The sequence below is a fragment of the Aspergillus alliaceus genome (assembly GCF_009176365.1).
Source record: "Aspergillus alliaceus strain CBS 536.65 unplaced genomic scaffold BDW43scaffold_25, whole genome shotgun sequence".
Taxonomy (NCBI): Eukaryota; Fungi; Ascomycota; class Eurotiomycetes; order Eurotiales; family Aspergillaceae; genus Aspergillus; species Aspergillus alliaceus.
The window spans coordinates 406,463-433,149 of record NW_022474708.1 but is presented as its reverse complement, the minus strand read 5'-3'; the positions used below and the strand labels follow the sequence as shown (position 1 = coordinate 433,149).

General features: G+C 46.8%; 9 protein-coding genes across 9 annotated transcripts; 6 read left to right on the top strand and 3 right to left on the bottom strand.

Annotated features, from left to right (window-relative positions):
* Positions 1-95: 95 nt before the first annotated feature.
* Positions 96-3,332, bottom strand: BDW43DRAFT_278171 (putative MYB DNA binding protein (Tbf1)). The gene is made up of 3 exons (XM_032042134.1): positions 3,146-3,332; positions 2,528-2,997; positions 96-2,460 (listed from the first exon to the last, which is right to left on the bottom strand). Exons 1-3 carry the CDS (start codon positions 3,237-3,239, stop codon positions 418-420), a joined length of 2,607 nt encoding a protein of 868 aa, XP_031899822.1. The 5' UTR covers positions 3,240-3,332; the 3' UTR covers positions 96-417.
* Positions 3,333-4,444: 1,112 nt separating this feature from the next.
* Positions 4,445-6,673, top strand: BDW43DRAFT_319970 (uncharacterized protein; the record flags this gene model as incomplete). Its single annotated transcript, XM_032048997.1, has 1 exon — positions 4,445-6,673. The coding sequence occupies one exon, from the start codon at positions 4,445-4,447 to the stop codon at positions 6,191-6,193; it is 1,749 nt and encodes a 582-aa protein (XP_031899821.1). The 3' UTR covers positions 6,194-6,673.
* BDW43DRAFT_311717 (uncharacterized protein) lies at positions 6,544-9,441 on the top strand (the record flags this gene model as incomplete). Its single annotated transcript, XM_032047240.1, has 5 exons — positions 6,544-6,628; positions 6,705-7,848; positions 7,897-8,706; positions 8,763-8,834; positions 8,889-9,441. 5 exons carry the CDS (start codon positions 6,544-6,546, stop codon positions 9,439-9,441), a joined length of 2,664 nt encoding a protein of 887 aa, XP_031899820.1.
* Positions 9,442-12,240: 2,799 nt separating this feature from the next.
* Positions 12,241-14,778, top strand: BDW43DRAFT_100471 (putative serine/threonine protein kinase (Nrc-2)). Its single transcript, XM_032037737.1, has 5 exons — positions 12,241-13,290; positions 13,381-13,554; positions 13,610-13,735; positions 13,795-14,176; positions 14,232-14,778. Exons 1-5 carry the CDS (start codon positions 12,411-12,413, stop codon positions 14,575-14,577), a joined length of 1,908 nt encoding a protein of 635 aa, XP_031899819.1. The 5' UTR covers positions 12,241-12,410; the 3' UTR covers positions 14,578-14,778.
* A 743-nt stretch (positions 14,779-15,521) lies between these two features.
* BDW43DRAFT_100547 (uncharacterized protein) lies at positions 15,522-16,966 on the top strand. The gene is made up of 2 exons (XM_032037738.1): positions 15,522-16,299; positions 16,363-16,966. The coding sequence occupies exons 1-2, from the start codon at positions 15,806-15,808 to the stop codon at positions 16,583-16,585; spliced, it is 717 nt and encodes a 238-aa protein (XP_031899818.1). The 5' UTR covers positions 15,522-15,805; the 3' UTR covers positions 16,586-16,966.
* Positions 16,967-17,263: 297 nt separating this feature from the next.
* BDW43DRAFT_311715 (Alpha/Beta hydrolase protein) lies at positions 17,264-18,680 on the bottom strand (the record flags this gene model as incomplete). The annotated part of the gene is made up of 6 exons (XM_032047239.1): positions 17,264-17,689; positions 17,751-17,792; positions 17,852-17,915; positions 17,960-18,197; positions 18,254-18,369; positions 18,439-18,680. The coding sequence occupies 6 exons, from the start codon at positions 18,678-18,680 to the stop codon at positions 17,264-17,266; spliced, it is 1,128 nt and encodes a 375-aa protein (XP_031899817.1).
* A 204-nt stretch (positions 18,681-18,884) lies between these two features.
* On the bottom strand, positions 18,885-21,099 carry BDW43DRAFT_300729 (amino acid permease-domain-containing protein; the record flags this gene model as incomplete). Its single annotated transcript, XM_032044948.1, has 4 exons — positions 18,885-19,064; positions 19,573-19,896; positions 19,930-20,028; positions 20,119-21,099. 4 exons carry the CDS (start codon positions 21,097-21,099, stop codon positions 18,885-18,887), a joined length of 1,584 nt encoding a protein of 527 aa, XP_031899816.1.
* A 716-nt stretch (positions 21,100-21,815) lies between these two features.
* BDW43DRAFT_311713 (uncharacterized protein) lies at positions 21,816-22,160 on the top strand (the record flags this gene model as incomplete). Its single annotated transcript, XM_032047238.1, has 1 exon — positions 21,816-22,160. The coding sequence occupies one exon, from the start codon at positions 21,816-21,818 to the stop codon at positions 22,158-22,160; it is 345 nt and encodes a 114-aa protein (XP_031899815.1).
* A 33-nt stretch (positions 22,161-22,193) lies between these two features.
* BDW43DRAFT_311712 (uncharacterized protein) lies at positions 22,194-24,001 on the top strand (the record flags this gene model as incomplete). Its single annotated transcript, XM_032047237.1, has 5 exons — positions 22,194-22,464; positions 22,499-22,567; positions 22,643-23,049; positions 23,132-23,300; positions 23,499-24,001. 5 exons carry the CDS (start codon positions 22,194-22,196, stop codon positions 23,999-24,001), a joined length of 1,419 nt encoding a protein of 472 aa, XP_031899814.1.
* Between the last annotated feature and the right edge of the window lie 2,686 nt (positions 24,002-26,687).

Genomic DNA, 26,687 nt, shown 5'->3' with positions numbered 1-26,687 from the left:
TTAGCTTCACCGCGTCCGGCCCAACGTGATTTAACTCCGCAGCATAACTGATAAATTTACCCTGTTCTATGCCCTAATAGTCACTAAGTATATACCGTAGAATTTAACTAATTCATGTAACATTGTTCTTTGCTATTATTTCATAAAAGTACATCCATGATTCCAATCGCCTCTGCCTAATCGTAAATCACCTGTTTACTGTTACAGAATATCCCATATCGATCCCATATTGTGAAAGCCAACCCGCTAGTAATCTCCCCACCAAGGCAAGAACAATATTCGAAAAGCAGAACAGACTTTTCGTCGCATACAGTTACAGAAAAAGAAAGAAAAAAGATGGAAAAAGGACTGTGTGCGGACGACAAATGGAGGAAAGAAATTTTCAAGATCGAGAAACAAAGGGGAAGGGGATTCAAGCTACTGCGCAAGGTGCATGTTTGGATCAACAGGATCCTGATGATGCTGGTGATGCTGGTGATGCTGGTGTTGGTGCTGATGATGCTGATGATGCTGGTGCTGTCCAAACTGATCTCCATGCACTTCCTGACCAAGAGTTTGCATCAAGTTCTGCTCTGCGGTTTGATCGAACGTTGCATGGGCGCCAGCATCAGGTGGCAAGCTGGGAGATGCTGACATGCCATCATGGCCGTGTCCTAAAGCAACTGGCTGAGGATGTGCGCCGGCTAAGGCCATCATACCTTTAATTCCTTCAACATGGGCTTTGTCTTCTTCACCCTGCTTCTTCTGCCGCTCTCGTGCTTCACGCTTAGCAGCCTGGGCGGGTGCACGGGTTTTCAATTCACCGGTAACGAATTTCAGGTAGTAGGGAACTTCGATTCCACTCTTAAGGAAGAATAGTTTCAAGTTGCGCGCCTTGTCTTTGAGCTGAACCTGATTCCTATCTTTCAGTGCTTCGCTAATGGTACCCCCAGGGCCAAACATGGCTAGAATCTGACTCCAGTGGGGACCCTTGACACGATCAAGGCCAGCCATCAGTGCATTCTCCTCTTCTGTTGTCCACGGCCTACGCTGGCTCGGTAAGCCCGACTTACGGCTGCTTGGGGATGACTTTGCTGATGCGGCCATACGAGCCCGCTCGTAGAGGACTTGAGTCGGCTGGGACTGAGAATAATGAGGGATGCCAGGCATGTAACCATGATTGGCGGCTGCAGAGTTTGGTCTTCCAGGCATTGACATCGGTGTGCCATGGTTATATTGTTGGAAATTCGCTTGAATTTGTCCTTGCTGAAAGGTAGGTTGCGTAGGCTGTGGTTGGTACCCTGGCGGTGTGGGACTTGGCTGATACTGTTGATGATGAGGGTTCTGCTGGGGTGGGAGCTGACCACTTGGTTGCGCAGGAACATAGCCATGATAAATTTGCGCACCTTGTTGGGCGGTGTGATGAGGTACATGTTGCTGCTGTGGTTGTGTGGGCTGCTGAATTGAATGTTGTAGCTGCTGTTGGGCTTGTTGTTGAGGTTGTTGAGGTTGCTGTTGATGGCTGTGTTGTTGTTGTAACTGCTGCTGTGACTGCTGTGACTGCTGTTGAGAACGCCTCAGCCCATGGCCCTGCAGTGCAATTTGTGCTGCACGAGCGGCGCGAGCAACGAGATCTCCGTGCATATTTCTGTCAACAGGAACGTCAGGGGGCTGAGAGGCAACCGGAAATTGGCCTTGAAGGGGTGCATTGTTTGGCTCTTGCGTGTCTCCGCTCGAAGAGGATGGCTGCCGTCCTTTGGTTATCTTCTTCGCCTGAAATGGGTCAGCATGTGAGCTGCTCTCATTCAGGGAATCGGGGTTTCGAACCTGTTGATTACTGATGGTATCAAAGTTCTTTGTGACATACGAACTTAGATCTCTGAGAAAATCTTCCCAATGATACTTGTCCGGTAAGGCCTTCATCATTTCTTCATTGTTGATGTCGTTAAGAAGAATGTCACGGCGTGATTTAGCGCGATTCACAAAATCAGTTTCACTCGGGGCGAGCTGACGAGTTCCTGGACGCTTTTCAAGTAGACGCATATCCAAGTCATCGGGGAATAAATCGTACAGCAGCTCAGTCCGTGATCGTTCCGTGTTGTTCATCGAGGCAATAAACGCCTGCGTTTTCAGCTCGAGGAACAGAGCTCCTTGTACCTTGAGCAAACGACCCCCTTCTGGAACAAAGACATCGAGAAAATTATCATTCAGCTCGGAGAACCCAATCTCCTGTGTTCCAAAGATACTGGAGACGAAGGAGGCGAGGTTGGCCTTTCTGATGATGTCGACTTGAGAGGGTTCTGCGAGCTCAAGTTCGGTAGCAGAGAGAAACGATTTCTTGGTCGAATACACCTTCTTTGTGTGGTCGAAAAGTGATCGCATGGTGGCATATGCTTGTCCATTCTCGGAATCTGGTTCAGAGACAAACGAGGTGATATCCTGGTAAGTAGATTTTGCTAGCAAAGACAGGATTTGAGTAGACTGAGCAAACGTTAGAGAGAATATATTAGGCCATGCCACAAATGCCACTCCAAGAAAACTCTCTTACCAGGTTGTCAAGGATGGGCAAACTTTGAATCTTTAGATGAGAATTTGCTTTCACAAACACCATTCCTTTTGGGGCCGACTGGCCAGAGGTGTCCGCTAACTGTTGTTGCCCAATGACACACTGTTCTTCAACACGTTCAGCATGGTTCATAATGCTCGAGATTACTGTGGCTATATCGGTGTCAATGTCCTGGTTGGGTTCTGGTGCACCCGCGCTTTCGACAGGTGTTTCGATGGGGCTAGGCTTGATATCTTGACGCTCCACTGTGTCGACTACACTCGGGCCTAGGGCTGAAGCTAATTCTTCCTCAATTTGATTGCCTGGACCCTGATCCATGAGTGTTGGAGGGTGTGGTGGAAGTGAAAGGTCTCCTGATTCAGACTCGAGGCGCGGCTTCTTGGAGGCTCGAGGAGAGAGGGCGCCGTCATCTTCGTCGAGGGGCCGAGACATTTTCGGAGACACTGTGAAATCTTGGGTAAGTAGTTAGCATTATACTAGGAAGAGCGAATAGAAGACATCTTGAATGCGTTCAAGGGAGAAGAATGGGTATTCTGTCTAGATTAAATGGAACAGCCGCATGGAGCCATGGATTGTTCGCAAGACGAGCGCAGGACTTACCATTGAGACCCTCATCCTTGGGAACAGGAGTTGGAGGAAGCTCAGAAGAATCCTGCCCATCGATAGACGGCCGTACGCCGCGTGTGTTCACCATGTTAGGACCAGTCAAATCGTTTTGTATAGGGCGTTGACTTCCAAGAGCAGAAATAAGGGCTTAGGGGTAGGGCGCAGGCGTAGGGCTTGCGAGAGGATGAGACGGGCGGATAAATGGCGTGACAGAATTTTCGCTGGCGGAAGGTGACTCTCGGAGCCTTAGGCAGCCGTCCGGGGCAGATAACGCAAACAGTGAGAGGTGGACATAACTTGGAAATCACTTTCCTTTCCATTTTTAAGTTTGGAATATGGACATACTCTCAGACTCAAACAGCTTTAATCTCAATGTGAATCGTCAGTAACTGCTTGAATTCAATCTACATCTACTCTGTACAGCATCTACTACAGGTGTGATATGTTGGAAGGGAAAGACGGGTGGATCGTTTAACCTGCCGCAGTACAGAACTGTACTGTACGGATCTAAATCATTGAAGCCAAGTTACTCCATTCTACTGGTCTCTTTTATTAAACCTCGGCTTTTTCTGCGGATTACAACATAAATGATACGCGCGAGTTGCTTTCCTAGGAAATTTCCCACCACCACGGTTGCTTTCTCTAGAATACTACCCTTCTTAGTCTACACGTCATAGATAGATTAAGTACCGTTGCAACTGACATCACATTTCCTGGTACTTGACTAACTTTTTGCAGCTTCTCTTTTTTTCTAACTAACTCGAATATTGCCCTTTCAATGGTACTGAAAGGGCCCGGGGAGGAAACCAACCACCTGGGCAGGTTGTTGAAGTTCAACAGCTTGAGCAAAAGATCTAGTCCGTCGATAGGTATCGATTATAATCAACATAGTGACTAAAAGGGGTGGAATTTAGGACGTGCTACTTGCTTTTAGTGCATTGACCATCCTAGGAAGACAAACGAATACTTGATTGAATGTTTCCTCAATGTCAGGGTTTCTAAATACATCCACTGGGACGCAGTTTCTCTGACGAAGAAACCATTACTTCATGTCGTCATGTCTCAAGGACGTCCCCAAAGTCTGCAAGAGTCTAGGCCTCGCTACCTGCATGAGTATATAACATTAAGCTCTCTTATACATTTTTTCCATTTCCCATGTACCTGACTATATTGAACTCTAATCCAGCGCTTGTGCCCTCTCTCCTTTATGAGGCCTGTTCTCTATCAATAGAAATATCTAATTCAATACATCGGCCCTATGAAAGGAATTATCTGACAACTCTGAAGCCTACTATGTTAATCCCTAGATCCTACTTGGTTACTGCGGCAGCAGGATTACTTGCCTCTCTAGTTTCTGCTGAAGATCTGGAAGAGAAAGTGTGGGCAGTCTTTGCCTACAACGTCTATGGAGACAGTATTCCATCAGCCCTGCCTCGCCCTAAAGCCTTGACACCGTATGGGGCTAGTGATCTGTATACAGCAGGATCCGTTTTCCGGGACCGCTATGTTGCGATACATGCAGACAATAGTACTCCAAATACGAGAGTCCAAAACCTATCGCCTTACTTACTAGAAACCGAAGAGGTGGATGTGCTTTCGACCACTGATCCGTCAATTGCTGCGTCCGCCCAGGCTTTCATGCAAGGCCTCTATCCACCCCTTGAGAAGTCATTCAACGCAACTTTTTCCGATTCTCCATTTCAACTTGCCAATGGTTCCTTAGCTACTGCTCCCTTGGGTGGGTATCAGTATCCTCAACTCATCACTCTTAACTCAGCGGACCCTCGATCAATCAAATTGGACGGCAATACAGGCTGCCTGCTACACCAGGTTGCTAATACTGAGTACAAGTATAGCCCAGATGCTCAAGAGATTATGCAAGATTCAGCGGCATTTTATAACAAGATCTATCCGTTGTCCCTGTCCGGAGTATTGGACCCTTCTTCGGCCAATTATGCAAATGCCCTCTATATCTCCGAGTATCTAGAGTACGAGTCCTTGCACAATGAAACATTACTGCACAACATCAACCAGGAAGACATAGACCATGCGCGATCCCTTGCGGACCATTATGTCTTCGCAACGAATGGCAATATGACCTCAGCAGGAACCAACGTCAGTGACCGTATTCGTACCATTGCAGGGCGTACTTTGGCCTCTAGCATTTTGGATGCTTTTGGTAACAATATCGACCATCGGGGTACTAACGGGAAAATGACGTTCATGTTTGGCGGCCACGAGCCTGCTGTCGCTCTGACATCCCTTATGCAACTGGCATCCCCACAATATAAAAATTTCTATGGACGTCCCACGCCCGGTGCATCGATGGTGTTTGAGCTTTACAGTCTGGATAATGGATCCAGTCCCGTATACCCCGATTTGTCTCAGCTATATATCCGATTCCTCTTGCGGAACGGATCCCATTCGCCAGATTTTCAGTCCTACCCCCTTTTTGGGCATGGACCCAGCAGCATATCTATTCCGTATGTGGAATTTCAAGCCGAGATGGAGAGGTTTTCGTTGGGATCGACAAAAGAGTGGTGCCTTGTTTGCAACTCAGAAGCTGCGTTCTGCTCCGGCGTATTAGATAGTGGGCATCAAACACAACCCACTGGTAACGAGGGTCTCCGCCCCGCGGTTGCTGGTGTTATTGGGGCAGTCGTTACTCTTGTGATACTCGCTCTCGTCGCAATTGCTGGATTCCTGGTCTGTGGTTTCCGTATGGATCGAACTCGGAGGTCAAGCCTCGGAGGCTTTAAAGGGAACAGCAAAATGGCCAGTGACTCTGATGTTACATTCAAAAGTCCTGCGCGGGAGGATATCAAACCAGCAGATAATCAAGACATCAACAGCAACGGTGCTGGTATAACTGTTGTGAGAGGACATGAGCGTACGGGTAGTTGGGAAATGCACAGTCAACAAAGGAAGAATACTGATCATTGTGGGAGTGAGCAGGCAGTATCTCCTTTTAACGAGATTGAAGAGGATGAATGGCAGATACATAGTACTATACAACCAGTCACAGCTCGGGAGACTGTTTGATGGGGTGTAATCAGGCGATAAAGCTCTGACTTTTGTATTATTCGTTTCTAACATTTCCCCCACCCACTTTCTATGATATACTTATATTTAATCTCACATTTATGCCAGGTGAAAGAGTTTGAACAGAACGTCACTCATTACTTTAAGCTGTAGTTTTCGTCTGATTCTGTGATCCAATGTGCACTTTCCTCATCAGGCAACAACATCATGGTGGACCTTCTGAATCAAAACAACCCTGGACCTGTATTTCTGGGGCATGTCTTAGAACATACATGTTTTCACCCTTCAGCATCTACTTCGCCAACTTGTGAAAACCATGCTCTTCCACCCTTTCCTTCCTAAATTGCAATATGAAGTATGACATCCAAACCTTACTGGCTTTGAGCCAAAATGCGCGGATAGAAATTGGAAAGTTCAGTGACCAGGCTCTCGGCAGTATGTATACCTTGTTACATTAGAAAACTGTGCACATCCAGGACTGATGAGGCTCAATTACTTGCCCGTTGTGTAGATAATCTGCTACGCCAACACCAAACAAGCACCAACGCCTTGGTTGAACAACCGGTTAACCAGTCAAGGACAGTCTCCAATATCTCGCACCAAACTGAATCTTCTCCCAGCCGCCTACACTACCCAATTCGTCCCCCAAAGGACCCTCCTCGGTCGAATCTTGCACAGATTGATACTGGCTTTGCGCGATTCCTCAAAGACCACACATCCCCCAAGCACCAACGTGTTACTGCCGGTGGTCGTATAGTCCCCATGGAGCCAGAATCTCCTGTCCCCAGAATGAGATTGGCTGTGCAGAAACAGCATATGAGGGACTACGGCGTCGACGAATCTGGGTCTCTTTCAGGAATCGAACGCGGAAGTGCATCCGGGAATCTTCCAATGGAGGCAATGGAGGCAATGGAGGTGAACTCTAACACTAGCGATATATCAAAGAATTCGGTTTGTCCTACAGGGATTCTCCCGGACCTTGCAAAGCTGTCCTTCCAGAATGGTGCGCTTGACCAAGCAGTTCAAGCGACAGCATATCCGTCAAATATTTCTTGGGCCGCGATCCCTCCGGGAACTGCCGTGCCTTCTAGCATTCCTCTCGCGTTCAACGGTCAGCAACTTCCCCCACTTGATCAGCAGCCTCAGATGACATATGTGCCTGTAATCCCAGAACACGCGGCTTATGGTTATGGCTCGGACATACAAACTGCGTTTCCGAATATATACCAGACCTCGAATGTGCAGGATCCTAGTCCATCTATCCCAGCTTCGCTTCATCCTCACTTACCTGTGCCAACGGCATCCTCAGACTTCTCATCATGCAGTAACGCTGCCAGTGTGGGCTCTTCTGCTTTTAGCCAGTACCAATTGGGCTACAATTCATACTATCCGACCTTTGTGCCTCAGGTATATCAATCCGTTGGTAGTCAGTTCCCAGTATTCAAACAACCATCGGGTCTCCAGGGTACACCCCGGGAGATGCCACATCTGAAATGCTTGGACGAAGCTGAAAAGCAGCATGAGTCACTTTCAGCACAACTCTCCCGCCTAGATAAATACATGGCCATACACACTTGGGATATCGATCCCCAGTCAAAAAAGTTAATGGTTGAACAGCGAAAGAGTCTGGTGCGAGAGTTGGACGCCGTTCGAATGTATAGAGAACAGTTGGAACTAATCTTCGGGAGGCTAAATACTAATAGTTCAGATGACCAGAAAGAGGCGAACGCTAGATTACTGGTCCCTTCTAGTATCTACCTTCCAGGAAGCGTCGCAAACAGTCAGGTTTTCTTGAGGCCAATGTCTTCAGCTTCCAGCACAAGCTACGTGAGTCAGATGCCGCCCGCATACTTGGCTTCACCCGCGCTTCCTTTGCCTGTACCGGAAAGCGAGGCCTCTGCTTCGGTGTTTCCGTGGCCGAACCTGGGGAGCCCAATCTTTCACAACACCGCTATTGGCGTCAAAGACATGCCCATCGGAAATTATAATTTGTCCCAGCAAAGAAAAGACATGGGATCAAACCAAGGGTTGAACCAAGAAGATAGGCAAACTCAAGCACACTCATCCATTTCAAACGACAGAACTGGTGGTACCAGCAATGGACAGTCGTCGTCTAGAATACCATCGCCGCTAGATCTTCGGCACCTCTATATCAAAATCGAAGAAGCTACAAAGCTGGGTGAACCGGTTGATGAGTTGCTCAAGGAGTTGTCTATCGTCACTACACGACTGGTAAAGCAAAGAAGGGAAGAGGGGAAAACGCCCCGTCGACCAATACAGAGCAAACCGGCCATGCCGTCACTCACAATTGGTAGAGCAGATTCAGCGAGAATAGCCCCGAGCAGCAGGCTAATGAAGTATGCAAGACAGCCCTGGGGATTGGAAGTTACCCCTTGGGCACCAGTGAGAAGCTACCGCGAAGCTTCATCTATGTCAGACATTGAGGGAAATGAGAAACTCTCCTCGTCGTACATATCTACAACAGATTCGTGGGCTACTGTTTATGAAGGAAAGTAAGTGTCACATCCTCAACCTTGTTTCATTATATTCACATTTCTAATAACAGTAGCAAGCGTTGGGTTGGTACGAGCTCGCTGGCAGGTAGCAAGCATGGGAAGGATCCAGAAAATCTATCGGAAAGGTAACGAATGGTCCAAGTAAAAGTACACAGCATACTGATGATGAGTTTTATTAGTTCTCGGAACTTTGCTAGATACAAATTTGCATCAGCTGAGACGCTGGCTTCAGGTGCTCTTCGCAGTTCTAGATGGATCAAGGAACAATTAGACAGCAACGCGCTAGAGTCACACAATACAACGCTACGTCGTGCGCACAGAGTGCGCGGAGGAAACCCAAACATGCCGAGCATGAAGCAACCAACCTCGCCATTGAATACGCAGCATCTGAGCAAGAATGGAGGCTTAGTTTTCGAGAAGACAGCTGCCTTGGCGGTTCCCCAAACCATCAACGTGCAGGCTTATGTTCCTCCTTTTGATGGCCCAGGAGATGCGCCTAGAAATGAGACAAGCCAATGCACGATGGGTAACGTTAATAGGCAAACACAGGGCATCGTGTCCCAGCACTCATTTGAAGAGGCTGGACCATGGTATTTGCCAAAGGAGCGTGTTAAGCCCAGTCGAGAAACCCTGCTGGAGTTTTTCCGCAAACTTAAAGATGATGAGAAGCGTGAGATGCACAACTCCCAGATCGAGGCACAACCTAGTTGCACTCGAGCCAATGGCCAGTAAAGCGACTATTTCTAGTGGTACCAGGTACAACTGTATTTCTGGTCCACAATCTTCTTTTATTTTTTTGTTATGCCTCGCCTTTGCTTTGTTTTCCAAACATTTTCTCGAAAAGTAAAAAAATAAACAGGTGAGTGAGCAATGCGGACAAGCAATATATCTTCCTCTGCGATGATTCTAACCTTACTAGCGATAACAGGTTGGTATTCGATACAGTGGTAGGATGCTTAATATTCCAAGCCCCTTTTGCTTGTCTCACGTTGGGCCAGCCACCTTGGAGGACGGGACTTAGGCTTTTTGTTTGAAAAATTACGCAGGATATTCTCGGATAGGTGTGTTCAGAGGAGTTCACTGCTCACGTCTCTGGAAGGGTTGGTTTCATGTCAATTTGGCGACTGCTGGAGGCTACTGGTCATGATGCTTCACGGTGGACATATCTGTATAAGATTAGTATGGATCAAGTTCACTAGATGAAACTGGTTTCATAGCCTAACGCTCGAATAGAGTCGCTTAACATTAGCGTCGAGTAATGAAGTATGTACACAAGCACTGAATTGTGGAAATCAAACAAGCGGTCATAATTAGCTGGCTTCCAATGAGAAAGATCCATAATCTCGTAGACTCCATGAGATATTCTGTGAATAACGGTTCTTGGCATAATTCTCCAACAATTATCATGTCATAGACCCACTCATGCCCTTAGGTTACTTCTAGGATCGGCGCATAGTAGACTAGCTCGATACTAGTGATTCTTAGTACCGTGTAGCAGTTTACTCCAAATTAGGTAGACTGTGCACTCTACTTCATACAACAGTGCGTGAGTAGACCTCTAGGCTTCGTCTCGTGCAAGGATAAGTTTCCCTTACTGAGTGCTAAGGACAATTGACTCGTTTTAGGTATCTTTGTATGGTGTAAACACATCTCGGGGCTTGAGCCTTCCATTCTACCTAGAATCAGAAACAACGAAATGGATCACAATCCGGAGCGTAACTCGCCCGCAGGAGATTGGGACTGTTTTGATACCGAAGAACAACTGTCACAGCCAATAGCATCCAGTGCCTACCGTTAGAAATAGGCTACAGATATGTTTTCTATACTCTTAGCTGTATACAGTTCCTACTCCTCATATAGCCAAGACATTCCCAGGCTCCCAAAATGTATTTATGAAAACGGTTTCCCGACATCGGCAATATAAAGCCCCATATCATGCTACAAGAGCGAAAGTCCAGCTCACCCATTTAGGCTACGGAGAATGGCACCCTGTATCGGGGTGATAGCTCCCAAGAACGACCGTATATAGGACACTATCCGCTTAAGGAGCTGAATGCAGCCTGTGGTGAACTGATCAGGCATCGATATATTCTCTTCGGACGTGAAACCAGAAAGATGAACGGAAGAGATTTCCCGCAAAATGTATACAGTCTTTCACAGAAGTGCGTGGGAATATCGTTGGATCCGATGTAAGGGCTTGCGATGGGGTATGTTATGTATTGAGGAGACATTTTTAAGTCGAATGGACACGGCCATGAGGTTCCTCCAAAGTTCGAAGATATCCATCTTCGATGAGTGGGGCTCTTTCTATTCCTGGATTATTAGACATTATTAAGGAGAACCTAGATCAATTCATAGATCAGCATCAACTGCGGCAAACCACTATATTTGTGGACCCCGTTACCCTCCAACTGGCCTACCAAACAAGAGAAAATGAACCTCTCTTAGTCCTTTGAGGGGAGGACAGAACTCAATATTACTTGTAGAAGTTTCCATGCGATCAAACAATGGGTATAATCGAGGGGTAGGAAGGGGGCTGTTCGGCATATGTGAGTTGGGTGAGTACCGCTGAGGTGTGGATCCAGCCTCATTGGGAAATGATATTATTCTCTTTTTGGTCTTCGAGGTTTTCATGACAGGAAACTGGATCTATTGCATTGATCCCGGATGAGCCCGTGCCCAGAATCCTTTGCAAGGAGCCATGACCTTGATCAGGGTAGATTCCGAGTGAGTTGGGGCTGAAATATGACATGATGTATGGTATGTATATTTAGTATATACACTGTTTCTGAGTAAAAGATCTGCAAATAAATAGATATCAGTCAGATATGACAATGAGTTGAGAGATATGGTTGCCAAGACGATGCGCCCAGCGAACTAGTCCGGGTTCATTCCTGGATACTGACCAACGATTCCAGAGGAAGAAACCATGTTCTTGACGTTAGGTTGTCATCTGGGGCATTGCCCCAGAATAAAAGAGAAGTGGAAGGGAGACAATAAAATAAAGAAATGAAGGACAAGGTTTGGAAGAGGGAAAGGAAACCAGGAAGAATGTCAGCTTATGAGCTTATTTGTAATACTAAGAATGGTGGCAAGCAGGACGGAGTATAACAACATGGTTCTTGACTGAGAGGCGGGATAGAATGAAACCTTCGCCACGAATCGGCATGTCCCGATGCTGGACTTGAAAGAAGACAATGGGGTTGCGGGTGATGTTGACCCGTGACCCGGAGTCAAAGTAAATACTAACTATGGCGGTTTTTTGACTAAGCCTGAATTTCCCTCCACGTCTCCACTTTGTATTCCCTTCCCTTTCCCTCTTTCTTCCCACTCTTTCCTCCCTTTCTCCGTTTAAATTCATTGTTCATCGAGTTTGGGGAATAATTAATATCGTGTCTCTCGTTCTTCTCTCCCTACTTTCTTTTACCATACCGTTAGTAGTTCTCCGACTGTGATTAGTGACGGGTGCCTCGCTTTCCCCCCATGTCACCATCACTCTGCGGGTGGACGTCCCTTTGATCGCAAGAGCACCGCCTTCTCCCCCGCCGTTTCTAGCCCGTTGCTCGGTCCCCTTCCTTGCATCGATCAATCCAGACCAAACGGTCTCCCCCTTCCCTCCCCCCTTCCACTAATATCGGTTATCGTCAACCTCGTGGGAAAACACCCCAATTCCTGGTATAGTCCCAGGTGAAATTGTCGGCATGACCCAACTTTTCGCCTCCAGTCCGTCCAATGTGTCGAACGAGAAACGTGGAAACTTCCCCAGCCTCTCTCTCCCGTCCAGAAAACATACAAATGAGTCGAGCCATTTCCCGACTAAGATAAAGAATTTTTTCCGCATCAATAGCTCAGGCAGCAATTCGTCCCATCATAGTCATCATCACAGTAGCGACCGGGATAGAGACGGAAGTCCCTCCGCTGCGGCCAAGGGCGAACCGAAATCTACCTTCAGACAATCCCGATTCCTCCCTACAATCGGTCGCAATCGCTCAACCACCGTTGCTAGCGAAGGCAACCCACTGGACGAGGGGGTTTCTCCTACTGCAACCGCCAATCCGTATTTCGTTCACCAAGGGCAGCCTACCCTGCAGCATCGCAATGACGGTTCCGTACCTTCCTCTCCGCCAGACACTCCCGAGTTGCAGGTCGACGGTGTCTCGGCTGCAGAGCAGGCCACGACTGCCAACAAAGAAGAACTAGCTCGGAAACTCCGCCGCGTCGCTTCAGCTCCGAATGCACAAGGTCTCTTTGCCCGGGGCGAGACCAATGGACGCCCTCAAACGGCGGAGACTGGAAAAGAACATCCTGTCGAAGAAACCGACTCTCAGATTACCATCGCAGAAGAGAAGGTCGGAAGCCTAGTCGTACCTACACTTGGTGCTGACGGCAAGATCCCAAGTCCCGGCGAGATTCGCAATCAGGTTGCCTTCCGTAGAACATACAGCTCCAATTCGATCAAGATTCGTAATGTGGAGGTTGGACCAAGCAGTTTCGACAAGATCAAATTGATCGGCAAAGGTGACGTTGGAAAGGTGTATCTCGTTCGCGAAAAGAAAACGAGTCGCTTGTATGCTATGAAGGGTGGGTTCATACCATGTTTCCTTTGCAATTGATTGGCACTGTGAATGGACTGGGCATTCATATCTGGTATTCTTACTGACAGCACTCTAGTCCTAAGCAAGAAAGAGATGATTAAACGAAACAAAATTAAAAGGGCACTGGCTGAACAAGAGATTCTCGCCACGAGTAATCATCCATTCATTGTCACTCTCTATCACTCTTTCCAGTCCGAAGATTATCTCTACTTATGTATGGAGTATTGCAGCGGCGGTGAATTTTTCCGAGGTACGTATACGTTAGGGCATCTGTCTTGGATATTGGCTAATGTCAACATTTGTAGCTCTTCAGACACGGCCGGGGAAATGCATTTCCGAAGACGCTGCTCGGTTCTATGCAGCGGAAGTTACTGCCGCTCTAGAGTACCTTCATCTCATGGGTTTTATCTACCGTGATCTAAAGCCAGAAAGTATACAATTATTCTATTTGCTAGTAGCGGTGGAACCTATACTGACGGTTGTTATTCAGACATCCTTCTGCACCAGTCAGGCCATATAATGCTGTCGGATTTCGATTTATCCAAACAGTCGGGACCGGGTGGTGCGCCCACCATGATTCCGGCCCGGAACGGTAACTCGACAACTTCCTTGCCCACCATCGACACTAAATCATGCATTGCCGATTTCAGGACGAACTCATTCGTCGGTACAGAGGAGTATATTGCGCCAGAGGTTATCAAGGGTTGCGGGCATACCAGTGCAGTTGACTGGTGGACCCTTGGCATCCTGATTTATGAAATGCTCTACGGCACAACGCCTTTCAAGGGTAAGAACAGGAACGCAACTTTTGGCAACATCCTTCGAGACGATGTGCCATTTCCTGAACACGCCGGGGCGCAGCAGGTCTCCAAGTAAGGATCTCTTTCATCAACATTTATCTATCGCGTGCTGACAGCATGGCAATAGCATGTGCAAATCTTTGATTCGTAAGTTGTTGATTAAGGATGAGACAAAGCGTCTCGGAGCTCGTGCTGGTGCTTCGGACGTAAAAACCCACCCTTTTTTCCGGCAAACACAATGGGCACTTATTCGCCATATGAAGCCGCCGATGATTCCTCATCAAAGCCGAGGAACCGACACTCTCAATTTCCGCAATGTTAAAGAAAGTGCCAGTGTTGATATTGGCGGCAGCAACCCTACCAAGATGAAGGGTGTCCCGATGGATTCTGGTCTTGCTACACCCAATGCGGAAGTGAACGACCCATTCGAAGAATTCAACAGTGTTACTCTTCATCATGACGGCGATATGTAGTTGGTCCACTAAAACTACGGTGACCGTCTCTACATGATGAAGGATACCGTTTGAGCATCCCTTGCGTGGCTCTGGAGCTCATTTCACGACGATAACGCATGAAAGATCTTTGTATCCGAAGCAACAGTTCCTTATAGCTATAATTTGGAGTACGGGAGCTTAGAGTTTTTGTGGAGTTTCTCTTCTGTTTTACCTTCTATCTTTTCTTTTCTTTCTTTTTACTTGTTTTATCACCCGTCTATTTCCTCTTATATTTATTCCTGGTGCCTGTCGGTCTGTGTCTGTACCACGGCTGTTCAAACCTTCTTCCCCCATGGAATGATCTTTCGGTTTCTTGCCTTTTTGAATATTCGGGCGCAGCGATGTACACGTTTTGCTTTTGCTCCCATTTATCATTGTCATCATTGCAACGGACGGCGTTTACTATTCCGGTTGTTTGGCAGAGCAGATTTTTTTTGTTTCCTTTTTCCTTTGCGAATCAAACATCTCCTGTGATTGTTCGCCTGTGAACAGGCGAAATTAAAAGGATGCGAAGTCTGAATTTGGTATTTGTTTTCTCCGTGCGTCGATTTTCTTTTGTTTGAAAGACACTTGGATGTCTTGGGTGACAGGCCCGGTGCCTGGACGTATGTTAGAGCTACACCTGTCATGAGATTCATTTTATTGCATTTATTGGGACATTCTACTCTAAGAATGCGCTAGAAGCAGTTTTATAAAGCGAACAAGGATGGTTCACATGTGTGGCAACCACAGTGAGTATTCTTTGCATGGGAGATTTTTGTTGAAATGATACAATTGGCCATGGCCCTCATTTTATTTTGAGCCTTGAGGCTTGAGCCCCAGCTCTGCTGCCGCATGACGCACCGCGGACTCGGATGATTATGTGCATTCGCCAATAGCATGCTAAATCCGAGACGACGATCAGTTTACGAGCGCGCTTCGGGAGGCTCTATGTGCGTTTCCCGTTGCCACACGTTTATCACGGACATTGTTCTCCTTTAGCATACAGCATCGTCATAATCGCCTCTGCTCACATTCAGGGAGACTTTGCTATGACGGCAGAGCTATCGGAAAACATATAAATATTATAGCCCCCCCAGCATTCTCTCTGAGAAAATGTCTACCGCAAGGATAAATCACGAGTATCATATATTCATTTCATGCAGTATCGTATTCGTTGGAGGAATCGCTGCTGACTTTGACGGCGAGTGGCATTTATTCACCAGTGATGTCTACTCCCGATGGTTCCTTGATCTTTCCTCCTGCAGACCTCATTTCTTTTCCTGACAGCAACTCCCGCCATTCAGAGTCATGCCTAACAAGCTACACGGGTCTCCCTTTGCTTGATCAAGATCTCGACCTCCAGTCATCGTCTATGTCATACACCTCTGTCGGTGATGTTTTGACCCAGCCAATAAGCACTTCAACCCCTTCGATCGAGAGATCCCATATAGCGCATATCCCTCAAGCACGCTGTCCGAACAGATGGCATGCAAGCTGCGGACATTCGGAATTCCATTGTGTCCTTGAGCCTTGCAGATATCACGTAGCACTGTGCCATAAACGATCCAGTGTGCCTGTCCAGACATATGACGCTAGACTTGGTGACTGGGATCGCTCAGAAGTTTACTTGAACAGTTCTATCTATGAACGGACGACAGCAACGCCTCATAATCACCTTACTGCTAGGAGAGAAGATAATAAGGAGTTATTCGACGACAGGTATACTTGAGCTTTAAATTTCTATCTCGTCCCAGCGATGCTAATCCTCGAATCGTGAGCAAGGATAACCGAGTCTACTGTCCTCATATGCAAATGGCAAGGCTGTTCTTCGTCCAACGTTTTCAATCGGGCGGGTGATCTTATAAGACATATTCGATACGCTCATGTCATGCCCCTCTCGTTTAAGTGTGGTATTGATGGATGTCGTCGATCTTTTAACCGGAAGGATAATATGAAACAACATATATTGACCATGCATCGCAAGAATGCTAACGGATTGGAATAAATACATTATTTACGTCATTGTCTTTGACTGCACTTTTTTCTGTGTTAATTTGTAGTTTTGCAAGTTGTGCTTCTGTATATTTTATCTCATTTCAAGCGGCTTCTTTATTTCCGTTTTAATTAAATTCAGTTTTCCTTGAGCGGCTGTTCTGTGTTGTGGTTACATCCTGGGAGTTTTAGGCTTATTTTGTTCTAGAGAGGAGTACTTATCGCAGCGCGTCTTGCCACTTGAGCAGTAGGTGGTCGTATGATATGCCCGAAGTCATTAATGCTTTTGAGCGATATGGTTATCTAAGAATCTCAGGAAGATAAGTCAACGGTTAGCTGCCCTAATATCTACACACAGTTTATTATATACCAGACCTGAATAATTAGACCGCCATCATTGGACAATTAACGAGGGATTTCGCATTAACCCCAGTATCAATATTCTACTCAAGATATATCCCACATTAAATCTCAGGTAAGAAACCCACCTCTTGATTAATAGAAGCCCTCTAATGCAACTATCAAACCGAAGAGGACGAAGCCAGGAGCGGCAAAGTAGTGGTATGAGTAGTCTCAGCGGTACCATTTGTTGCATAAGAGCTATCAGGAGAAACCTCAACTTCCCCCGTAGCAATATCAAACCCGTTAATAGTCCTATTAAAGACCTACAAGGCAGCAGTTGGTTGGAAATCTACGACAATTCCGAGTTAGCATTCAGACCCATATCAATAGATAGAGAGCAGTGATTATACAGGGAGTGGACTTCGTGGCCAGCTTCCCAAACTCGGGTAAAGCTTAGCTTTCCATACTGGCGCGTTTCGCCGTATGCCTTCCCATCCACCATAAGGTTGGTGTACCCTGCTTCATTAAAGGCTTCCTGGCCGGACCATTTGGCGACCTTGGAAATTTCCTCCCCTCCGAGCCAATTGCAGATGTAGTCAGCGTCTCCGTAGACTAGAGAGATTTGGATGTCTAGTTCTAGGAGCTTTTCTAGATCGAGGAGATACGGTGCCGCGAAGTCGCCAGAGAGACTAAAGGCCATGTAGATGAGGTTGCTTGATTTGTAGTTTAATTCTACGCCGAGGGCGTTTTGGACGGGTGCGGTGTTGAGGTAAGCCTAGGTTGTACTTATTAGTTGATGGAGATAGGCTGGCTTGTAAGGATAACATGACACCTACGCGCCAGTAGCTAGGGGGGACAGAACATCCTCTCCAGATCGTCTGCGCTGTTGTTGTGAGGTTAGTAGCCAATACCTATAACCTTGGATTGTGAAACGTACGATATCATAGGTTCCACAATCACCGAACCGATAGAAGAGGCCTTCCATGCCGAATGATTCGGTCCTAGTCACTAAATCAGCATATAAAGATATCGGAGAGCACTCAACCGGGATAGCCAGTGCCAGAGATTGAAATCTGCCGATTCAACGTCTGCATCCAGGCTGGGAAGGACGCTGTAAAAGCCTTGAAGCAGCTCCCAGGCAGACTCGGCCGCCAAACGACTGTTGTCGATCGTAGTTACATCAATGACGGACCACCGCCCTTCTTCCGACTTATCGGCGGTCGACTCTACTGTCATATACGTGGGATCCAGGATACCAACTTCTTCTGTGCTATAAGAAAAGCCTGGAGAGCCCGGTCAGAATAAAGTCCATCTTTACTCGATAGATGCCACTGCGTACCTGTTCCCACCGGCTGGGAGAGAAACAAGAGGTTAGAAACCTCAGTCCAGGGATGATCACGAAGAACAGTCGTCATACTATCTGCTACGGTACAGGGTCCAAGTTCCTCAAAAAGCCTAATGAGTGAGTCACTCCCTGGTCCTCTATTCAGTCAAAGCGTGACCGGATCATGCTAAGGATCACACTTGGACTCAAAGAACCAGAACAACACATGAATATCGGGCGCAATATCAATATACCCACTGTAGGACTTGACCCCGGGGGTAGTCTCACAAACACCCTCCTCGCCGGGCTCCTTATACCGAATCGTGCTACCATTCGGACTGGTGATGGTTTTAACGCCGATCGACTGGTTGGGTGCATCCCGGGGAAATACTGCCGCAGCGACAGTCGTCACAGCAATCGCGAATAGGGGATAGACTCGCATCATCAGGTTTACAGGAGTTCCAATGCCGGTTCTCTAAATGGCATGCAGGGATAGAGGTTAAATGGCTTTTAATTTATGGATAGCGTGGCTTGTCAGGCTGCTTTTATATGTCATTCCTAAATTGGCTGTTTTTTGACCATGTTTGACTGAAGCCGAAGGACGGGATAGGGTCCCGAGGATTTAACAAATTAATAACTATCACATTTAGGGCTTATCTGTCGGGCTGGCAGGGAAAGTTATGCAGGGATTGATATCACGCGGTCTATCTGGTGCATTGGGTTGTTCCTGTGCGGAATCTATTCTGGTACGGAGACCTCCTCCGTAGAATCTCCTAAAATGATTCCCTTGAATGGGGACGATTGGATTAACTCGTGTATTAGGAGACTGTTGTATAAAAATGTATGTCTCTGAGTACTTTAATTTTCGTGAACAAATGGGTTGTTCAAAACGATAGTATAGATATCCTGGTTGAAACGGCCTGAGGGTATGGTTATTGGGGAAGTACTAAATGAAGATACTGGTGTAACTGGAAACAAAATACTTCCTATTTTAGGGAAGTGAGAGTGTACATGGTGGTGTTCATGTCATTGCGGCCGATTGAGCAAGACATATCAGGTCGGGTTGAAAAGCATTGTCGATATCAGTGGCCGGTGATGAGGTTTTATACCCAGACATCCCGGTGCCCTATTTTGTACTTTACAATTGGCAATTTGGATTGGAAAGGTAACATAGAAGTGAACACGCTTCGATAATTAATGATTTAGCTATATTGGAAATAATAACAAGAAACCACAGTATTGCATGAGCAAAATAAACCACACAAACCAGCCCTAAACCTTCGTGTCACCCATTATAAACCTGGTAAGCTTCTTGATTGCCGAACTCGATTGACCCGAGCTTCCAGATCTTCGACCACATAGTACCTACAACCAGAGTCGTCTAGGTCGATATTCTTTGCACTGATCCATAGCGGGCCTCGATAGTAGATCTCGCTGCAGACATAGAGGCAAACAATTGCAACAATCGATATATAATTTGCGAAGAAGTTTTTGGCACTGCTCTTCTCATGAAGAGGCCACACAGCCAGGTAGAATTCGACAACAATTAACAAAATACACCAGGTCAATCCATAAATAGTGCCAGGTAGCCCTAACCACGACCTCCATGGTAGGTCGTCAAGCGATAGGAAGATGATGCCCCAAAACCAGAGGATGCACTAAGCAGCCAGGTTTGTGAACCAGCCGAATACCGTTGCGCCTGAGTTGCTGACGTTTAGGTAGCATAGGCCACCTCCCACGAGAAATGTGATAAAGATAGTCGCCCATGGGCGCCCCAGCCGATCACACTTCTTAAAGATGGCTGGTGCCATGTCGATATTTGCCAGACTGACAACGGTGCGAGTAGCGGCATACGCCTATGCATTCTCTGATGAAGCTACGCTGATAAAGATAACAGCGTTCGTTGCATGTGCTAGACCAGGAATACCAGCATTGCGAAAGGCAATCATGTAGGGACTTGCGTTGATTCCCTCGTCCGGGTTTTGGAAGGAAATGGTAATAGTGACCATCAGACCACAAACAACGTAGAAGAGGGTCAAACGAAGCCAAATAGTATTGAGTGCCTTGGAAACTGATCTTAGCAGATTTCGAGCTTCAGCAGCAGCGATGCCACCGAATTTAAAGCCACCCATGGAAAAAATGCTAGTGGCCATAACAGAGAGGAATCCTTTGAAGCCATTGGTAAAGGGCATCGAGTTCCAGTACTCAAACCCAGTTTTCTGATGATTCGGTGCGCCCGCAGCACTGATAACGATGCAACTAAGAATCACCACCACAATCCAGAATAACTTAACAGTGGATAGAATTGCTTCCACTTCACCGAAAAACTTGACGGCACACACAACGGTGATCAGGATAACCACGAAAAACACAATAAGCCATACCGCAATCGGAACCGATTGCGTCCAGAAACTCAGGACTGTAACTACGCCCTGAAGCTCATTTGCGAGGGTGACCGACGCTGAAAACGAGTACGCCCATCCTACTGTGAAGGCGGGCGCTTTATCGACAAATTTGACAGCATATTGAGGAAATGCCGAAGCCAAGGGATAGAGAACCGCCAACTCGCCGGCCGCTTGAGCGACTGCCCACGCAATAGAGCCTACAATACAATAGTCTAAGAATATAGCAGCGGGTCCACCGTTAATCAGCGAAGTGCCAGCTCCCAGCCACAAGGCCATCCCAATCGACGACCCGACTGAGAACATCACCAAATGCCGAGACTCCAGTGAGCGTGACAACTCCGAGTCCGCACTATGGTCTTGCTCCTTGTACTTGTCGACATGACCGATCTCATCCTTGTCTGCAGGTATCGGCTCCTTGGTTTGGATGCTGTCTTCTTCCTTGGTCGCTTTGTCCATGCCGGGCTTGTAAACGGAGTTATGTTCAGGTAACATCGTAAGCGTCAGGCTATGCAATGCGGGTAACTTGTATCCTATTCCAGGGGAAATGACTATCTAGCAGCTGGACGAGTCTGATAATGTTGCTTAATAGTAGTCCTTCTTGACTACAGTGTGCATAGGTGGAGTAGGGGATCTGATCTCATCAGACCCTACATATGTACTACTTGCTATCTCCACATGGACACGTCGTATCTGTATCATCGTATCGCCCATCCTTGTCTGCTCAAATAATGAAGCCCAATACCGGAAAATTGCCAGATATGATCCCAGGTGTCCTTGATCTAGAAATCCGGTATTACTTCCCGAGGATCGAGTGTTTATCACACATCCTTACTAGCCCTAGATATCGGCAGGGGTTATATTAACAGCCGTTAAGTGTGGCCCAGCCAATGGGAAACACCCCACTCTACCTATCTGTCTACTAATAAGAGTACCGGTCTCCTCCTCTTTGTTATTGGCTTCTCTGACCATTCGGAGCCTGTTCCGTTCCAAGAGACCTAAGCATCAAGAACTCGAGATAGACCCTCTCAAGAACATGGACAGTTCCCCACAGGTATTTTTCCAAAAAGGGTCATAGTTGTCCTAGGAATCCCACTCAGTATTTAGTTCCTACATTTCAGTAAGTCAGCGAATAATTTTTTAAGATATACCTGAAAAGTTACCATTCTGCCATCATGAGACCTGCAAACCTGGTACCGTTCAAATATGAGGAGATCTCTGTCGGTGCGATTAAGCCACGCGGACGGGTAAAAGACCAGCTTCACCTCGCTGCTCATGGACTGGCCGGTCATATGTTCGATTTCTACCGCTATGTGAAGGACAGCTCCTGGCTTGGCGGCACGGAAGAATATAGTCAGATGAACGAAGCAGAGCCCAACTGGTATAACGGCCTTGTACCGCTGGCATATACTCTGGGCGATGAGCGACTCAAAACTCAGGTTAACCAGTTTCTAGATTACGTGCTCATCCACCAGGCCGAGGATGGCTGGTTAGGACCGGAGACCAGCAAAGAGACTTGAGGACTGTGGGCGCGGTGTCTTCTACTACTCGGTATGGTTGCACATGCGCAGGCTGAGCCGGGCCGTAGAAACGAGATTATCAAGTCTATACTACGGCTTACCCGACTGGCACACAGCATGATCCAGGACAGCTATCAGGGATACCTATCACATGGGGGCGATCACTTTGATCCACTCAAGTTTGGGCTAGCCCGGGCTCATGAGCTTTCCACCACACTTCAGTGGCTCCATGAGAATGTCACTGAGGAGGACCAACCAGTTATCTGGGAGACGATGGATTTGTTGTGGACGGGGGCAAAGATTGGTGGGTCGTGACTGGTCTAAATTCTTTATTCCAGGGGTGTTTCCTGCCTCGGCGTCCATTAAACTTCAGGATAATTTTCAGCACGGAATAAACGTGGCCCAAGGTTAGTAAAGGCAGTGACTTACAAGAACCACATCCATCCCGTCCAGCACACGCCCTAGTAACATGGCTGCTCTAGGACTGCGGTATATGGCGCAGAAATACCGGATGAACCACGATGAACAGCTCGCCCGACAAACGCGCGAGGCTGTAGACATGGCCATTCAGTACCATGGTACCCCGTCCGGCTCTATAACGAGCGACGAATTTCTTGGGGGCTTAAGTCCAGAGCGAGGTACAGAGTTGTGCATGGCTGTGGAGTTGATGTTTTCTCTCTCCTGGCTGCATCGTCTCTTCGGTGACAACGACTACGCTGATCGCACAGAGCTGGCAGCTTTCAATGCCCGACCTGGGGGCATTTCACCGGACTGGTGGACCCATCAGTATGTTACTCAGTCCAACCAACCGTGGATCAAGCGACTGAATGGTCGACCTTTCTGTGATGTGAGCCCGTACGGTAACATATTAGGGCTAGAGCCAGACTATGTATGTCGTGCCTTGTCTTTTCCTCGGGGAGATCGTATGTGCCTATCTAGATTCATTGACTGACTTTCCGAAATCAATGCAGCCATGCTGCCTGGTGAATCACCATCAGGGTCTCCCAAAGCTAATCTGCTCTGCCTTTGTTCAAAAAGGCAGTAACGGGCTGATCCATCGCTTTCTCATTCCTGCCGAGATCTCCACAGAGCTCGATAGGAGTCATGTTTCCATCATGGCCGACACTCACTATCCGTTTGGTCAGATAATCAATTATAAATACATTCACTACTACAAAGGACTTTGATTTCTACATGCGACTGCCTAGTTGGGCGACGGCATCCTCGCGAGCCACCTTGCTAGACGGGTGTGAAATCCCTCTGGTGAGCGACTAGGACCACTTCTTCCATTTCAAAGTTTCAGCCGGGTCTTCACGACTAACCGTCAACCTTGGTCAGAAATTCGGATTGTAAATAGACCATCATCCTCCGCTGTCTCTATCTACTGGGGTTCATTGCTCTACGCCCTTGATATCGAATACACCGAAACCAGCACGCCCTCAACACACTGGAAAAAGAACGTGGATCCTCTGCCGGAAGATCCAAGATATCCTCAGCTTCGCGATCGTACGCTCGACCCCGCGGAAGGGGCTGAGTGGCGAGTAGCTATCGATCCCTCTCAAATCGCCATCCATTGGTCTAGCCAGGATACAGATCCAGCTAGTCCGCTCCCTAGCCCTATCTATGCCCAAGGCGCTCCGCCAATGGTTCTCTTGATTGCGGCAATCCGTATTGCATGGCCAGTGAGGAATGGGGCTGCGCATGGTGTCCCCAAAGAAATCATTACTGAGAGTGAGCCGTTCGTGGCGGGGTTTGTTCTTTTTGCTAGTACTCCACTCCATATGGCGGAGTTGCCCACCATCTCTTTAGACAAGTTGAACCTTTCTGGGCATTCACCTTGAGGAGCACTGTGAGATTCCATGCAGCTTCACTGTTACTACTTGGACCTAAATCTGTCCCGGTTTGATATCAAATATACACTGGGTGGCAAAGCTAGGTTTATGAATTAGGAGATTTCATGGGATTAGCATCATTTAATATAGCGATATCGAGATATTCTTCCTCTAGTCTGGCCCGCGCCACCGTCATGAACCGTATACAATATGAAGTAGCTCCTTGGATATGGTCGCACGAATGGCATATAGGGTTGTAAAGCTCCCGATGTCTCGGTACTATGCAACACAAATTGGGAGCCTTACTTAAGTGGTTTAGTTACTCCCACATCTGAAGCATACTTTGAACGATGGGACATAAGAATCTGAACAGCCGCAGACTATAAATCAGCTAACTACGGAGTCTAGATCTGTTGAGAACCTACCAGGGGTGTAAGGGCAATCTTCGGATGTTAGTCTAGAGCGAACCGCTATCTGACCTTACATAGGTTATTTCCACCAGGATTCGCTGCTTAAGCCGTCCCAATCCTTTGAATTTAGGTTGCCATCCCGAGGGCCTTGACGTGAGACAGCCCCCGCTCATCGGGCTACTTAAAAACTACTTCATAAAGAGGTTTATAATATTAACTGTTTTTTATCTATTTTAAATATTATATTTTATGTTACTAGTAATATTAAATATATTTTAAATATAATAAAAAGTATTTCAGTAGAATTTTAATGACTTTTAAAAGATAAAACAATTATAAGTAGTTAAGTAAGTACTTATAAAATGGTTAAAATATGTTTAATGAGTACAGTAGTGGTATTAACGTATTTCACTAGCGAGCCGCCATCACAAACGAGCCGCCACCTCAACGCGTTTTGACCGCGGTCGAAAACCTCGTTCAATTCAACCATCCACCATGCCTCCAAAATCGCGTCAAAATTTAAGAAATCAAGCTGAGCAAGAGGGCAGGATTCTGTTAGCAATTTCCGCTATAGAAAGCAAGCAAATTACCCAAATTGCTAAAGCTGCGCGGGTCTATAATGTACCGCGTTCGACTTTACGCGACCGACTTCATGGTAGTAAATATCGCAATGAAACACGCGCCAACAATCATAAATTAAGTCAAAATGAAGAGGAATCGCTTGTATGATGGATTCTATCACTAGATCGACGTGGAGCGCCCCCTAGGCCATCTGACATACGAGAAATGGCTAATATTCTTCTTGCTGGCCGCGGTTCTACACCTATTCAATCAGTTGGAGCAAACTGGGTTACCAACTTTATTAAACGCTGTGATGAAGTGAAATCCTGCTATTCTCGATGATATGATTACAGACGCGCTAAATGTGAAGATCCTAAAGTTATTAAAGAGTGGTTTGATCGCGTACAAATCACTATAATGCAACATGGGATCGCGCAGGAAGATATCTATAATTTTGATGAAACTGGCTTTGCTATGGGCCTAGTAGCTGCTGCCCGAGTAGTTACTAGAGCTGATTATTATGGAAAAGCGCTTCTTGTACAGCCAGGAAATCGGGAATGGGTTACTTCAATTGAATGTATTAACTCTACTGGTTGGGCACTTCCTCCATGCATTATCTTTAAAGGAAAGGTCTATATAGAGGGTTGGTATCAAGAATCGGAGCTCCCACCTAAAAGCAGGATTGAAGTTAGTCCTAATGGATGGACTACTAATGAGATAGGCCTTTGCTGGCTTAAAAATCTCTTTATTCCTGTGACTACTAGCCGTATAACTGGGAAATACCGTCTTCTAGTTATGGATGGCCATGGCAGCCATCTTACGCCTCAATTTGACCAAATCTGCAGTGAGAATAATATTATTCCTATCTGCATGCCTGCACACTCTTCTAATAAGCTTCAGCCTCTTGATGTAGGCTGTTTTCGGTCTCTAAAAGGCGCGTACGGTACCTTAGTGAAGCAGAAAATGCACTTAGGAATCAGCCATATTGATAAGCTTGATTTCTTGAGAATCTTTCCAAAAGCTCGCAAAAGCGCTTTTACAGCAGAGAATATTCAGAATAGCTTTACAGGCACTGGCCTAGTTCCGCTTGATCCAGATAGGGTACTCAGTAAGTTGGATATCCAACTAAAGACCCCTACACCACCAGGCAGTCGGTCAACTAATTCAGCGCCTAAAACACCCTACACTACTAGGCAGCTGGAGAAGCAGGCATCTGCAGCAAGAAAACTGCTTAGAGAACATGCTCAAAGCCCTTCATCTTTGCTTGAGACATGATTAGACAAGATTATTAAAGGTCATGAATTAACTCTAAATGAGCTTGTTCTTGCGCGCGAAGAAATACACAAATACCGCGCTGATAATGAGTGGCAAAGCCAAAAGCAAAAGCGCTCTAATAGACGGCTAGCTATTGCAGAGGGATCAGCTATAGAGAATGGCCTAGAGCAATTTCAGCGTGAGAATAAGATTGATGAAGCTCAAGATACACTTTCTATAGATCCAGTGCTTTCTGCAGTTAGGCCGCGTGTACGAGCGCCACCGCAGTGTTCTAATTGTCATATTCGGGGTCATACTAGAGTTAGATGTCCTAATCCACTTAGTAATTAGATTTTCTATAGAAATGCAATTTTTTGGTTAATAAAGTCTCTAATATTTAGCCCGTGATCAGGAGTTGAAGCAGAAGTGGCGGCTCGTTTGTGATGGCGGCTCGCTAGTGAAATACGTTA